At 44.7% G+C, this 15,836-nt stretch overlaps 1 protein-coding gene across 2 annotated transcripts; it reads right to left on the reverse strand.

The window, feature by feature from the left end:
- Window positions 1–1,042: 1,042 nt before the first annotated feature.
- Window positions 1,043–15,777, reverse strand: CDC25A (cell division cycle 25A). Of its 2 annotated transcripts, XM_073677035.1 has the most exons (18): window positions 15,567–15,777; window positions 15,157–15,349; window positions 14,342–14,421; window positions 13,799–13,850; window positions 11,467–11,505; window positions 10,701–10,737; window positions 10,355–10,453; window positions 9,826–9,945; window positions 9,343–9,477; window positions 8,963–9,034; window positions 8,751–8,885; window positions 8,580–8,675; window positions 6,204–6,266; window positions 6,038–6,136; window positions 5,600–5,730; window positions 5,215–5,326; window positions 4,725–4,827; window positions 1,043–1,092 (listed from the first exon to the last, which is right to left on the reverse strand). In XM_073677035.1, exons 2-18 carry the CDS (start codon window positions 15,312–15,314, stop codon window positions 1,058–1,060), a joined length of 1,566 nt encoding a protein of 521 aa, XP_073533136.1. In that variant the 5' UTR covers window positions 15,315–15,349; window positions 15,567–15,777; the 3' UTR covers window positions 1,043–1,057. The 2 variants fall into 2 exon arrangements, with proteins under 2 accessions (XP_073533136.1, XP_073533135.1); XM_073677034.1 differs by lacking the exon at window positions 1,043–1,092 and having other exon boundaries at window positions 3,890–4,827; window positions 15,567–15,776.
- Between the last annotated feature and the right edge of the window lie 59 nt (window positions 15,778–15,836).

Below are 15,836 nucleotides of genomic sequence, written 5' to 3' on the forward strand. Positions count from 1 at the left end.
TTTTTTCCTGAGCGCCTCTTATTAAGGATATCAGTAATCAATGGAGATATCCAAAAATGGTCTGAGCATCCTGGAATTGCACCTATGTTATATTTAGAGATCATAAGACTTTTATGGACTTTCTCTGATAAAAGGTTATTGTGCAGCTACGGATAACAATCATAAAAGGCAATAACTGCAGCTTGAACCTATTGAATAAAAGACATGCACCCTTGGGAACTCCCAAGAGATTGTATAACCAATCATGTGTTACTTCCTTAATAAAGAGAGTTCTGCTTTTGACGCCCTGAGCGTCAAGCATGGTTATACTCAGTGCGTGCATCTTTATTCGATATCAGATTCGGCAGCAGACAATTAAGAGGATTGCATACCCTTAGATTGTGCCCCTAAAATATTTTGGCGCCCAACGTGGGACTAAGACGAGACGTCCAGACGACTACAGCTGCGCCAGAAGCTCTACTCCCAGGAAGGACCACACACACACACACGAGGGAGAGACTGTTTATCTTGCCTTGCACCCTCTTCTGTCTCCGTGCAGGGATAGAGACAGTTCGCCGTCATGTCCGAATCTAGTTCGCTGAAACTGACAAGACCAAGCTCAAATCCGGACATAACAGTTTCTTTAATTGTTTGAACAAGTGAATGTTGTCTTAGCTAACCAGGAGAGACAGGGAGACTGTAAGTAGAGATACACCCCCCCAATCACTCTGGTTCTGGCCTCACTATACAGCTGATGAGTTTAACTTTCCGCCCAACTAAAGGTCAGTGTCCTAGTTGCAGTGATTGCTTTGTCGCCCTGTCGAATGGCGTGTCCGCTCTGCAAACAAGGCTTAGAACCCGCCATTTCAGTTGAAGGCTGGCAGATCGTAATTTATGACCATATGAAAGTTGAGCTGAACTTTGTTGTGGGCATAGATCAGCTCAGGAGGCAAATAAAAGTCTCAGTCAGCATGAGCTCGCTGAAGGATTCGGAGATAACTCATTTTGTCAAAATGAAGGAGGATGCGGTGGGTGGTGTCGGGACCAGACCAAGTGTGGGAAAATAAAAAGAATCTGCTCAATCTTCCACCAACTTGAGGCACAAGTTACTATCTGCAAAAAAAAAAGTGTCAGACTTTAGTCTGAACAGTCTCCTTCCAAACATTTTTCTGCCTAGTTTTAAAATTAACAAAAGCTGAAAGTTTGTGGATCTTTCCACAAGCCAGAACTTAAGTACCCAAGAGGTATGGAAAGGCCACATCGACAGATCTACGGAGAAGATGCACAGGGCGTTTGTCCCGCAAACCGATCATGTAGCCAAAAACAAAAGGACCGATCGCCCCATATCTACATGCTTTTTGGGTAAAAAGAAAAAACCAGATCTGCAAGACAATAAGAAAAATAACTCCGGTCTTTAATTTAAAGAAATAAAATACTTGTCACAGTTATAAAAGGTAGTTTCCATTATTACCACCATATCAGTTCTTTTGTTGATTAGGGGAGCAAAAAAAAAAAAAAAAAAAAGTTGCCATGTGTTTCAGAGATAAGGTCCTTCTCCAGGAGGTTGTCCAGGTGTAGAATGGGCTTAGACAACCTGGACAGGACAAAGGATGGAGGCGGAGTCGACAGCAGGACGGATGGAGGCGGAGTCGACAGCAGGACGGATGGAGGCGGAGTCGACAGCAGGACGGATGGAGGCGGAGTCGACAGCAGGACGGATGGAGGCGGAGTCGACAGCAGGACGGATGGAGGCGGAGTCGACAGCAGGACGGATGGAGGCGGAGTCGACAGCAGGACGGATGGAGGCGGAGTCGACAGCAGGACCGAGTGACAAAAATCTGTAGGATTGGAGTAGTTTGAGAACATCTTCTGAGAGACAAGAACTTCAACTCCAGCTGTGAAGGTTAAAAAAAAAAAAAAAAAGGGTCTCAACCTGGATCATCCAAGGAAGCAGCAATAACCCTGTCCACCATGGAGGCAATGTAAAGGTTTTTGTCAGCCTCCAAGTCTTAAGATCAGAGATCTCCTTTATAAGACTTCTTGCAAGTGTAGAAAGTAGTAGAGGAAAGGTAGTAAGGAGTGTTCAATATTGAAATCTCCAGATCGGGGAAACCACTGGTCTAGTTGCACAATCTCCAGTCCTCATGGACCCCAACAGATCATGTTCTTAGGATTTCCATAGTATTGCACAGGTGATGGAAGTATTATCAAAGTATCAGAAATGACTCCTGGCTCTCACAGCTGCAAAACTGAGGAGATCCTGAAAACATCTGTTGGGTCCCTGAGGACTGGAGTTTGTTCAGCTAGACCAGTGGTTTCCCCCAAACTCCAGTCCTCAGGGGCCCAACAGATGTTTTCAGGATCTCCTCAGTTTTGCAGCTGTGAGAGCCAGGAGTCATTTCTGATACTTTGATAATACTTCCATCACCTGTGCAATACTATGGAAATCCTAAGAACATGATCTGTTGGGGGGTCCATGAGGACTGGAGATTGGGAAACGCTGAGCTAAACAGTCCAGAACGCACGGCCACCAATGACAGGATCATTCTTAGCCCAATCCAGAGGTGGGGGGATTAAAGTAACATCACAAATGTAACTGGGGTGTAGAAGGTGGTCTCCAGGTGTTCCCTTTTGCCATAATGTCCACCTCTATACCCACTCCCGTGTCCCCAGGGGCACAAGAATACAATCCTCCATAGACTTTAATCCATGTGAAATTTAGAGAGACAGTATCTGGGGTGATCCCATGTCCCGTCCCATGTGCAGCAGCTGCATCCCCCTCCTCCCCCTATTTAGTCCTCTTGATTCCTGGAATATACTGTGTAATATGTAGGGTCCTAGTAGCCAAGAGAGGACAGTCCATGGGCGGCCAAGGTTATACCATCCCCAGTTACAGAGACAGACACATGGAGGAGGGTTTATGTCATTTATTTTCCTGTAAGAAAAAAAAAAAAATATGCAGAGATACACGATTGCATATTCCCTACAGGAGACTGCAGACCTTGACCAGTCACCGCACAGACATGATCTCCGTCACGTCACATACAGAGCAGACATACGCAGAATAGCAAAACCCAGATATATTCCTGGTTAAAAAAAAAAAAAATTATATATTTTTTTGCATTAAACATCCAAAAAGTCACTTGATTGGGTATAAAGGGGCAGTAATATCGCTGCTGACACCCATTTAATGGTGATTACCTGTCCTTGTGTCGGACAAGTGCAAGTAACGATGGATAACCGCGGCTCTGATGCTGCAGGCACAGTTAAAACACGACGCCTATTCCAAAAACTATAAGTAAGGTACGCCTGTGCACTGGGCACTACCTAAAGTGATCGTGGTTACAGCAAGAGTCAGCACAGAATGACTGGTCAGACCAAGCACAGGCGCTCGGGGCACCCTTGATGGCCAAACATGTGTGCACCTTCCACCTGCTTGTCGTCCATCCATCTTAGTTTGTTTCAAGTCAAAGAAGGGGAGGAATAGGGCAGTGATCGAGAGGAAAAACCAAGAAAGTGGGAACAGGCACCGAGCGCCTGCATCTGGTGTGAACAGTCGTTCTGTACAGACAGTCCTAAGATGCAATACTGCAAAGTGACAGGATGAGAACAGCCATGTATTGTTTCCTGGATGCTTAATGGAGAATGCAGCAGTTTCTGTAACTAGTCAAAAAAAATAAAAAAAAACCCAATATAGGTAAACCTCATTTAACAGCTTGATAGTTGAATGAGTCTACATGAATGATCACTACTTGTATCATGTACTGATCCTGTGTTACCTCCTGTATTATACTCCAGAGCTGCACTCACCATTCTGCGATATAGATATATCTCTATTCACAAGTAAGATAAATCAAAAAAGGTGAAGCTTTTTTGGTACTAGGTTACGCTTTTTGGATCAGTCAGACAAAAAAAAAAAAAAAAAAAAAAAAATCAGGATGAGTGAATTGGATTAGACAATGACTGCACCAGCAGATTAGCGAGTGCAGCTCTGGGGGTATAATACAGGATGAATACTAAAGCACAGCAGTTCGGTTTAATGTAGATTATATATCGTTAAAGTGGACGAGACCCGAGAATTTAAGTGCACAAAAGTAAAAAAGCAATTCTGCCAATTAAAAAAACCCCATAATCACAGGATTTGGAGACTATTGTCTCTGGTCCTGGGTCACACACTGATTGAACATGTCAATGCTACATAAGCAGGACTTCAGCTTTATCCCCCCCACCCTAATATAAAAGGGGCTTAGGTTAAAACTTGCCTATAAACACGAATCCTTGATTCAATAAAAACTCCCAAACTGAGAAAGGGTAAAAAAAAAAAAAAAATTATATATAAAATTGTGTACAGGATGAGACTAGCAAGACCTTCACATGTGCTCCCTTGGGGGTCTCAGCACCAATCACTGCTGGATAAAAACAGGGTGGATCCCCAGGGATCCTGCTGTGCGCCGTGTGATTGGCAGGATTCAAGGGACCAAACGTCACCAAGACATGGAGTTGACGGTGGGCTCATGAGTGCAAGGTGCAGGCAGAACAGCCCAGAGTTAAAGGATTTACATGTGGCTGCACCAGGCAGTCCCAAGTAAACCCACATTCCCAGCTCAGTGCATCGCAGGAACACCATCTGCTTCACCTCCGGGGTCCGTTCGAGTCTGAAACATTTGTGGAGGATCCCGGCGTGTGGACAGAGTACATACAGGGCGTTCAGAGCTTCTTCAGACGGCTGTACAGCTCCCGCTTACTCTTTTCTCCGGCCCATGTCCGGCTCTTCATGCGAAACTTCCGCAGATCTTCTTTAAAGTCTTCGTGGTGCATGGGACGGTAATTATCTGGATCACAAAAAGACTGAAAAAAAAAGAAATGGCAGTGTTAGGACAGCGCACAGCCAAGTAAAGAGTCCAGGAGGGGGATGACATGATGCACCCTGATCATGGGGGGGGGGGGGGGGATGGTAATGTGGATGACCGCAGCTGCAAAGTACTGATGGGGGGAGAGGTATAAGACTGCACATCTACATTCTGCAAGCTCCAGAGCAGACCATCCCCTCTGGGCACAATCTGCTCACAACTTGCATTTAAAGGCAATCTGAAGATTTTAGAGATGTGCCTGTAGACCAAGCTTACCATCTGCCAACAATCGGAAACTGCAATTTTAAAATATTCTGAATATTTATGATAAAGTTCACTAGCTCTGTAATAATCAAAAAAAAAAAATACTGAAAGTTAAAGTTACCCTGCACTTCTGGAAGAAATCCTTGTAGCCTCCTAGCAGGATGTACAGCTCAGGGTAGTGCAGGTGGGGGTACTCGTTCAGGTCTCGATCCTTCTCACGCACAAACTTGCACCTGTGAAGAGATGGAATATTCACATTAAATTAAAATCCTTATTTCTCGTGCCGGGGGAAAGAACGGCAGAGATGACATCCATTGCAACCAACAACCAGACTTGTGCAGCAAGCGCTGATGCATGCAGCCTACATGATGCTCCAGATACAGGACCAGATCTGCTGGTGGCCTCCGAGTACAAGTTATTGTGTTCATTCACTGACAGCAAACAGATCCTGAAAATGCCAAGGAGTTGAAATATAAAAGCTACAGCTTCTTAATGTCACAACTCACATTCTGGGTCCTCGCTCGGAGGAGAACTCGCAGTGGAAGATTATAATCACTCGCTTAGATCCCTGCGGCAGGATGGGAGTCTTCAGGAGAAGATCTTCTACCTCTTGCTCCATATACAGATTGATGGCTCCCTGTAAAAGAAAATTATGGGGTTTTTTTTATTCCCAAATTGGCCCAGGGATGACCGAACAGTCTACTTCTTAATAACTTTGTGGCCAAAGCAAGGTCTCCATGTACCAACATCACAGGAGTTCACGGACACCTGGCAGCCAAAAATAGAGAAAAGCAAACTGACATCTTAGCAATAAGCGTTTACCAAGGTGACTGGAGAAGACGACCAGCTCAGCACTGCAGTTAGTCAACGCAGCAATGGGTGAGGAAGGGGTCTGATCATAAAGGGGGTTAATGACCCACAGCAAAAGAATAGACGAGACTCACCCTTATGTGTCCCCCATCGTACTCGTACGGGTATCTGCAGTCGATGATCACACAGCGATCGATAAGAGAATCGTACCGCCCGCTCAGGATCAGCGCCATCTGCAGGAGAGGAGAGGTTAGTACAGGAGCGACAACCCGACTCACAGGCACGCGCCGCCGCACTCACCATCTCCGGAGTGATGTACTTCAGCTCCTGATGTCGGCCGCTCACAGTCGGGAATAAAAAGGCCTAAAAAGTGGAGAAAACAGTGAAAAAAAAAGCAAGAGAGGATATAAACAGCACAAATTCTGATAAGAGTCACTGTCGGGGGATCAATGGCTCGTGGCTGTTTCACCACCAATACTGATAAAACAAGGATTACAGGGAACGTGGCAGCAGTATAAATCAGGTGTGTTACATTACATATAGTAAAAAAAAGTTGTCATTTCACGCATATCACAATCTTAATTTTTTATTAAAGTTTTGCAATTTTCACACAATTGCTATTTAATCAGATTCAGATGTACATTAGCAGCAATGAACAGATTGAGGCCATCTGTAGTACTGAAGCATCTAATGAGCGTGTGCAATGGAAAGGAAGGTGGTGAGCTGTAACACCACCTATTGTGAATGGTGGATCCTGTGTTATCTACTGTATATAGTGGTGTTATTGGTCATTGTACAGGAGGGGAGGAGGTGAGCTGTGACATTACTTATTGTGAATGGTGGATCCTGCGTTATCCGTCATTGTACAGGAGGAGAGCGGTGACATCACCTATTGTGAATGGTGGGTCCAGCTATAAGTGATAATTTAAGGATAACAATGTAATGTTATAATGAAATGCCTGATATCACAGAACTGGATGGTGCGGCTCAGTGCACGAACATAAGGATTATTGGGTTTATGTGGGTTATTTTCGGAAAACTGCCGACACTGAGGCTTTTATTATTCAAGCAACTTACTATGCGGTGACCATATAAAAGGTGTTTGCCAGGTATTTACAATAACATGTTAATAGTTGATCTTTAACCCTTTCACAACCCTGGGATTTTCAGTTTTTTTGCATTTTTGTTTTTTGCTCCCCTCATTCCCCGAGCCCATAGCGTTTTTTTATTTTTTTGGTAAATATGGCCGGGTGAGGGCTTGTTTTTTGCGGGACGAGTTGTACTTTTCAAGGCCATTACTAGTTTCACCATATCGTGTACAGGGAAAAAAATTCCAAGTGCGGTGAAATTACAAAAAAATTGCAATACCACAGATGCAGGTTTTTACCACGTTCACAAAATGCTAAAACTGACCGGCCATTCTTATTCTCCAGGTCATTACGAGTTCGTAGACACCAAACATGTATAGGTTCTTTATTTAAGTGGTGAAAAAAAAATTCAAGTTTGGTAAAAAAAAAAAAAAAAAAAAAAAAAAACCCCACAACATTTAAGACCTGTAGCGTCTCCATTTTTTGGGATCTGGGGCTGGATGAGGGCTTATTTTTTGTGCACCGAGATGAAGTTTTTATTGATTCCATTTTGGGGTAGATCCGATGTTTTGATCGCCCGTTATTGCATTTTATTGCAATGTTGAGGCAACCAAAAAAAGTAATTCTGGCGTTTAGAATTTTCTCATTACGCCGTTTACCGATCGGATTAATTTTTTTTTTTTATAGGTAGATCGGGCGATTCTGAATGCGTCGATACCAAATGTGTATGTAGTTTTTTTTTTTATTATTTTATATGGGGCAAAAGGGGGGGTGATTTAAACTTATATTTAATTTTTAAACCATATTTTTTTCACTTTTTGCTTGCTTCTATAGTCTCCACAGGAGACTAGAAGCAGCACTTGTCTGATCGCCTCTACTACATACAGATTAGCAGATCACCTGTATGTAGCAGAAATGGTCCTGTGCTATGAGTGCCGCCCACTAGGTGGCGCTCATAGCGACCAGCTCATGACAACCACAGGTGTCTGCTGCAGACCCTGGGTTGTCATGAACACCCATCGGTGACCCACGATCACGCGACGGGGCTCGCCGATGGGCGGGGCAAAGTGACGCGCTTCCGGCGCGGCGCTGTTAAATGCCGCTGTCAGAGATTGACAGCAGCATTTAACATGTTAACAGCCGTGGGTGGATCGCGTAATAATCAGCTGACATGTGCCCAGTTCAGTGTAGGCTCAGCGCCGGAGCCCTCACTGAACCGGGGGATTACAGCCTATGCGTACTAATACGTCACAGGCTGTAAAGGGGTTAAAACTTAACAGGATCTGACCCCACAATTAACAAAACTGCAGACCCCGTGTCTATCCAGACAGCTGCAAGTCTGTACTTGGGGCTAATGACAGCATTAATGCAGGATCCAGTGCAGAAGCTGATGGTAACTTATTTTTATATTTTTGATTTTATGCCTTTGTGATGCAACGACTGCTCCAATGCTACAAACAAACTATGAAGTCTTCTAGAAAGGAGAAATGCCCATAGGAGCAGAATACTCTGGGTTTGTTACTGTGGGGCCAGACTTGCATTAAAGCTGTGGACAATACTAAAAAGACTAAACATCGGGCGCTTTTACCTTTGAGAAGTCTCCAATAAGATCTCTCTGGTCACCGTCTAATATACTTTCAATGGTTTCTTTAGAGAAGGATTTGGACCGCATCAGACACGAACCCTGCAAGACAGAGGAGGCCGGTCACCATGTTTACCAGCAGACAGCAGCCCATGTACTGACATCTCAGACCCTCACCTTCTCAAGCTCATTGTCTTCTGTCACCTCGAACATGCTGCGGCGCCTCTTGATTTTCTCCGGCATATCTCCGAGAGCAATCTCTGGCCTCTTTGCAGCAAGTCTACCAGACGGACAGGCTCCAACCTCGTAACACTGGAGGAGGCGAGAGCGCATGGCTTAGGACTGCTCAATATCAGCTTTATATAATAAGAAAGGGAGCAAGATCTTACCAGCTTGGGGCGACTCAGAACCAGGGGAGCGGTCCAAAGACTGGCAACACCGCAAGGGATCTCCGCATCATTCTAGGAGAAGACAACTCCGTAAGAAACCAGCTGCAAATCCAGTCTTAATCTCAATTCATATCATTCCTGAATAGTTTTCTTAAAGTCACCCCCATCCTCCCAAAAAGATGCTGTTTGCTTCAATGAAGGTATGGGGCTTTTTTTTTTTTTTTTTTTTTAAGAAAGCCATTGCAAAACTTTTGATTTGCAGCAGCCAGGCTTCTCTATGGATGAACAGGAGTTCATTTACAGATACAACAAATAACACCCCATGCACAAGTCATTTCTGGAGAGTCTTGTGCTACATGAAGCTCCTCTCAGGACCTTACCTCCTGATCATCTCCATCCAACATGTCCAGGAAGCCATCATCACTGCTCTCAGTTGTGGTAGACGTGCAAGAAGACTTTCTTCCGAAGGACAGATCGTGCCGTTTGGATGTAGAGTCCTTCCCAGGAGAAGAAAACTGCAGATAAAATCAATGTTGTGAGATTTAGGAAACATTGAGGTGTGCATTAAATTATGGCACATCCACAGATTGCAGATCTGACTGTCATGTGCAGGAATGCCTTTATCTGCATGGCGGATAAGTGCAGGAGCTGCCTGCCCTTTACATGCACCATTGTGGCCTGTAAGTCGTACCAGACTGACTATTGCATGCAGCAATTTTTTTTCCACATGGACCCAAGGTCTGTGAGGAAAGAAGTAGGCCAACAATGAGTCTACGCCATCTATGAACAAGCACAAGGTGTAAATATGCTCTTATTAACTTCGTCCCACTACCAGCGGGTCAATCATATTGCCGGCAGCATACCATACATCCTGGAGCCGATTTCTGCCTTTGCACGAGCACTTCCTTGCCCTCTACCTGGCACCGTGGTCGTGAGAAGCTTTGGAAATTTGGTCTGGCTGGGATTTTGAATTGAAAGGGTTCCTACAAATGAGATAAATAAAATAGAAGATAAAATAAACTGCAGAAGACAAGGTGCACAGTGTGAACCAGTAACGTCAGGTCATCTTTTACAACCTGCAGAACCATAGATGAATAAATGGATTCTGTGCAAGTAGCAGATCAGATAGAGAAATATAAATATATTTTATCAGTATTTATCCTTGCCGTCAGTGAATGAGCAGTCAGTCATTCTGACCACAAAAGTTGAAGGTTTGAGCCACAACATTAGTAAGAAACAAAGCCTGGAGCTCAGGATAAACTCATTGCATTGGAACAAGATCAGTTATATAACAGGATGACACCGGAGTCTGAATGTGACCAGGAACGAGGACATTCACCAACCACAAGCAGAGATCCTGCCAATGGGAAAAAGTTGAAGCACTTTACTCACATTTTCTTTGTTCTCGTCATCACCAAAGTGAAATACTTCACAATCCAGCGAGTCAGACAGATTTCTCTTGAAGGCCGGGCTGGAACCAAGGAACTTTTGCTGCAGGAGAAAAAAAAAGGAACAAAAATCACAATCAGAAATTCAGCAATGATTTACATCAGGAACGTGGAGTCTTTAAGACACCGATCTTGACAGTCAAGATATTCAAAATAACTCATGAATAATTTATTGTAGTGGAGGAGATATCGGCTTCATTAATTCCAACGTTTGATTATACAAATAAAAGACGTGAGACTTTCTGCAGAGCGGTGGAAAGATTAACAGGGATGAAAAGCCAGTTACTTACCGGCAGGGACCGTCTCCTTCCCAGAGGCAATTTTGCACTAGAAAGAGGAAAAAATAAAAAATGTATAATCCATATATGTAACAGCACAACATCTTCAGAGTGAGAGGAGACGTCTCAGGCCGGATACACCCGCGTTTCGCTGTTCTGAGTAAGACATCCAGCATTTCCCTGGCTGTCTTCAGATCATAAAACCTATGTGGGCGGCCAAGACCCCTTGTGCATAGACCCGGGGAGGACTGGGGTATAGCTAGGGGCGCTTCAGTGTTACACAGAGTTTGCTCTTTGCTTTCATCCCTTTGACATCTTTGTTTTCAAGCAGTGGACATGGAGTATGACCCCCATCAGACGCACAGCTGCTATGTAGACTTCCTTTGCTACCTTGCAGGCACAAAGGACTCATACGAGAAGCAGAAAAAGGGAATTTAAGTAGAGACTTGTTTTTAAAGACGACCCTGACAGCAGTACGAGAGTCTAGTGATTGTTTCTTATGCTAATTTTCATGGTCTTTACCAAGGAGGGCACACCGCTGACCGGATAATGTGTAGAGCAGTCTAAGGACACCTCAGAGGATCTGGTGAGCCACTGCCCTTTGTAAGGAACAGAAATTAGGAGATGGATCCATCTCTAGTAGCATATGGTGGAGAAAAAAAAAAAAAAAAGCCCAATACTCAGGGGAGAAGCAGGAATAAGATGAGATTAAACACTGGTCCTTTAGGTTTGTTGCATATGAGCAATGTTAAAACAATGTTAGAATGTTGTCACCTACTTTATAACTCGTCCAGAATCCAGCAGAGCCTTCTCAAACCTGAAACCAGAGAGAACTAGCGTTAGTAACGAGAGGTGAAGATCTGGTTTACACGTCACGATCGATAAATGACCACTGATCGGCGACGTGCAAACCTATCATTTATACAGGCCGTCCGCACTGAGGGCACAGAAAGACCAGTAAATGGCTCAGCACACCGGCCATCATGGAGCTCATACTGGTCACACAGGACAACGAAAACCAGGATTTTCAATCAACTTTAATAGTTTCACCGAAGAGGAGTTTTGGAATTTAATCAACTTTTGGTAGCTTGTGTTTTACACAACTCAGCTGTGTTTTGGAAACTTCCCATTACTAAACTTTGATAAAACATAACGGATAATGTTTTTTTTTTTGGAATCTGCAGATCATCTCATATCTATAGGGGAAATCTGCACATAAAAAGCAAGAAAAACTAAGCAGTTGCAGATTTATAAATTGCATTGAAGGTTGAGGAGGAGGCAGCGGGGCCAAGCAGTTGTTGTACCGCGTCAGAGGAGCACAGGAACACAAGTGCGACTGACTGAAAGTGGGGTGCAGCACCACGGACTACCTGGAAGCTGAGAAGTGACGCGCGCCTGAAGAATGATGTAGTACAAGCCCCTTTAGAATTAAATGGCATGGAGAGAAAAAAAACAAAACAAAGGGAGAACCTATAACCCCTTCAGCTCTGGGAAATCACCCCCCTCCCCAAAAAGCCATAACTTAAGTTTTTTTTTTTATAGGACAAGTTGTACTTTTGAACGAAGCCATTCATGTTATGTGATGCACTGGTAAACTGAAAAAAAAAAAGACGCCAAGTGTGCTGAAATTGCAAAAAAAAAAAAAAAAAAACAACAACTCTACAATTGATTTTTGCGTTCTACATTTTGTTTTTATGTAGTGATGAGCGCAAGAGCTCGTTAGAGTTCACACCGAGTATCACTGATGCTCTGCATACCCAACCACCCAGCACTTACGATCATCATTATTTATATGTTCACTATGATAAAACTGACTTTGCAATACAACTGCAGGTCAGTTGGAATATGCAGATACTAAACATATGTGAAACTATACAAGTGGTGAAAAAAGTTTGGAAATTTGCAAGAAAAAAAACATTTTAGTCACCATTTTTCAAGATCCGTAGCATTGTTATTTTTTGGGATCTGGGGTTGGGTGAGGGCTTCTTTATTGCACCCCGAGCTGGTGGTTTTTTACCGATACCATTGTGAGGTATATAATGTTTTGATCGCCTCTTACTGCAATCTTGGGGGGGGGGGGGGCTCTGGCATTGAGTTTTGTTTCGTACGCCATTCACAGATTATATTAATTTTATATTTTGATAGATCAGACATTTCTAAACGCTGCGATACCAAAAGGTGTATTTTATTTTTAAGGGGGGGGGTGATTTGAATGTGGCTTTAATAACTTTCAAAATGTCTCGTTACTGTATTTACTAGTCCTCTTAGGGGACTAGCAGCTGAGATCATCCGATCATTTGTGCTATACACAGCAGGGCTTCAGCACTACTGCGTATAGAGAAAATGGTCTATGAACGCTGGTCATGGGATGGCTTTCACAGAAGGATTGTGATGACAGGTACAGGGGTCTTCATCAGACCCCCCCCCCCCCCCCCCCATCTGTCCTAACAACCCATTGGCGCCCCATGATGACATTATGGTAACTACACCCTATCGGTGAGTGTTGAACGCGTTAACAGTCGCAGGCAGAGCGCTGCTGCACACGCGGCTGCTAAGGCAAGTAACGGCTGATTAAATCAACAGTTGTGCTGGGAAAGATGCGGGCTCGGTATCAAACACAGGGGCGTGACTTCTGGCATACATAGGCAAAAGTAGTGGAGGGGGTAAAAGCGAACATTTAATGCGATTCATGTGCCCAAACCATGAGCAACATGAACCAGGCACTGACCGTGCCATATATCTTACTAAAACGCTGCAGGGACAGCTTTGGGAGACTAGTCCTACTCCATCCCTCTCCTTGTGACTGACATGTGACTGTACAAGCACTGGGAGAGACCTACAAGTCAAGGGGCAACTGGCGGTGAGAAGCTGCAGGGGACGGACCTTGGACGGCTCATCCGAAAACACCCTGTCTATCTTCCCTGAAAGCTGCAGCCTCCCAAAGACAAACAATTACAATGATGCAGCCGGACCCAGATGGATGCTGCCTGGGGTCAGGACGGCATGAATCAGATGATAGGGTCCTTCATTTTGAGGGGTCCGCAATAAGCGTAAGGCGAATGTGACAGTAGGGGGGTGCACAGTAGCAAACCCTCTGCTGCGGCACTTACGTCTCTTCTAGGTCCTTTAAGTTCATTGCACTGGGGGATTCGAGGCCAAGACCTAAAAGGAAAAAACAGCAGATGACATGGCTGCCAGGTAATCAGACCGTCCATGTGACGGCAGCTCCGCAGGGATCTTTACAGGACCCATGAAAGCGGCCATGAGATCACACCGCCCCTCAGGATGCAAAATACTTTTATTGCCCGGGATCAACATTTTTTATGACTCACATAGAATACAGCTATGATAAGAATTGCTGCAAAATAAGTCTCCACTTTACAGCATTGCCACTGACCCATCACTAAAGCTTTAAGGTCACAGCCGCTGATGTAAAGAGACAAGTAACACAAGGATCTGCAGATAACAGACCCAGGAATCCCACAACTGGAGGAAAGCAGCAGCTGTGGTCACAGGGGCAGAAAACACAAAAGTGACCGATTATAGGGAATAAAATCCTGCTCTACAAGCTCCGTCCATCTAAACGTCTGCAGCGTTTATACCGAGCACCGGGGAGAAAGAAGAGACCAGGTAAGAAGATCATTAATGCTCACCGGCGTCCACAGAGTCCGAGGAGTCCGTTCTCTGAAGAGAAAAGCGGTCGGAAAGCTTCCTCTTAGGGGTCTCACACTGACTGCAAGAAAAAGACATTGTATCAGTAACTAGAGATAAAGACATGAACAGGTTATAGTCATCAAACCTCAGCAAGAAAGCAGAATAGCAAGTGCAGCTCTGGAGTATAATACAGGAGGTAACTCAGGATCAGTAATGTAATGTATGTACACAGTGACTGCACCAGGAGAATAGTGAGTGCAGCTCTGGAGTATAATACAGGATGTAACTCAGGATCAGTAATGTAATGTATGTACATAGTGACTGCACCAGCAGAATAGTGAGTGCAGCTCTGGAGGATAATACAGGATGTAACTCAGGATCAGTAATGTAATGTATGTACACAGTGACTGCACCAGCAGAATAGTGAGTGCAGCTCTGGAGTATAATACAGGATATAACTCAGGATCAGTAATGTAATGTATGTACACAGTGACTGCACCAGCAGAATAGTGAGTGCAGCTCTGGAGGATAATACAGGATGTAACTCAGGATCAGTACTGTAATGTATGTACACAGTGACTGCACCAGCAGAATAGTGAGTGCAGCTCTGGAGAATAATACAGGATGTAACTCAGGATCAGTAATGTAATGTATGTACACAGTGACTGCACCAGCAGAATAGTGAGTGCAGCTCTGGAGAATAATACAGGATGTACCTCAGGATCAGTAATGTATATACACAGCGGGTATCTCGGGGTCTGCACTCCCCCCCACCATACAGGGACATCTGCGCAGAACATGTGTTGCACGTTACCTCCCGAGGCCTGCCAGTCGGTCCATGTTGAGAGCCAAGTTGGAGACTGGAGACGAGGCGGTGTCGGCCTCACGGGAGAACAGGGCCTTCACCACGGGCAGGCCTGATAGGCGGCTGCCTTCCCTGACATGAGCTGGGGCCGAGCGGTACGTCTCCATCCTTACACAGAAAGCTCTGCGGCCGGGCACAATAACTGTAAAACAAAGTATCCACAGATCAGAGACTCCTCGGGCTGCCCATAAACACAGAACAGCGATAAATCTTATGTGTCGCATAAACGCGGTCGGTCAGAAAAGGCAATTAAATAAATTGTTTCACAACTATAAATATGCTTATTTGATAACGAGGTCGGTCACAGAGATAAATAAAGCGCGGAGACGCCCGTGACACAAGTACATCTTACACCTTACCAGCGCTCACTGCAACCTGCGTGGTCTCAGGTGTACGCAGGACTCAGCTGAACAACCTCACAACCGGACGTACGAAGACTCTACCGGGCTCGGCCCGCAGCTCCCTTCTTAACCCTCACCGACCACCATTTCCACCGCCCAGCCCGCCTTGGATTTGGCGCCATTAACGCCTAACCAATCAGAACTCAGAACGACAAAAGCCTGCAGCCAATCAAATGCTGAATTAAAAGACATTCCTACAGTCACAGTCTAATCGATGGCGCCACTCAT

This window comes from Phyllobates terribilis, unplaced genomic scaffold (assembly GCF_046119375.1).
Source record: "Phyllobates terribilis strain yellow unplaced genomic scaffold, ASM4611937v1 Scaffold_4__5_contigs__length_816908805, whole genome shotgun sequence".
Classification (NCBI taxonomy): Eukaryota; Metazoa; Chordata; class Amphibia; order Anura; family Dendrobatidae; genus Phyllobates; species Phyllobates terribilis.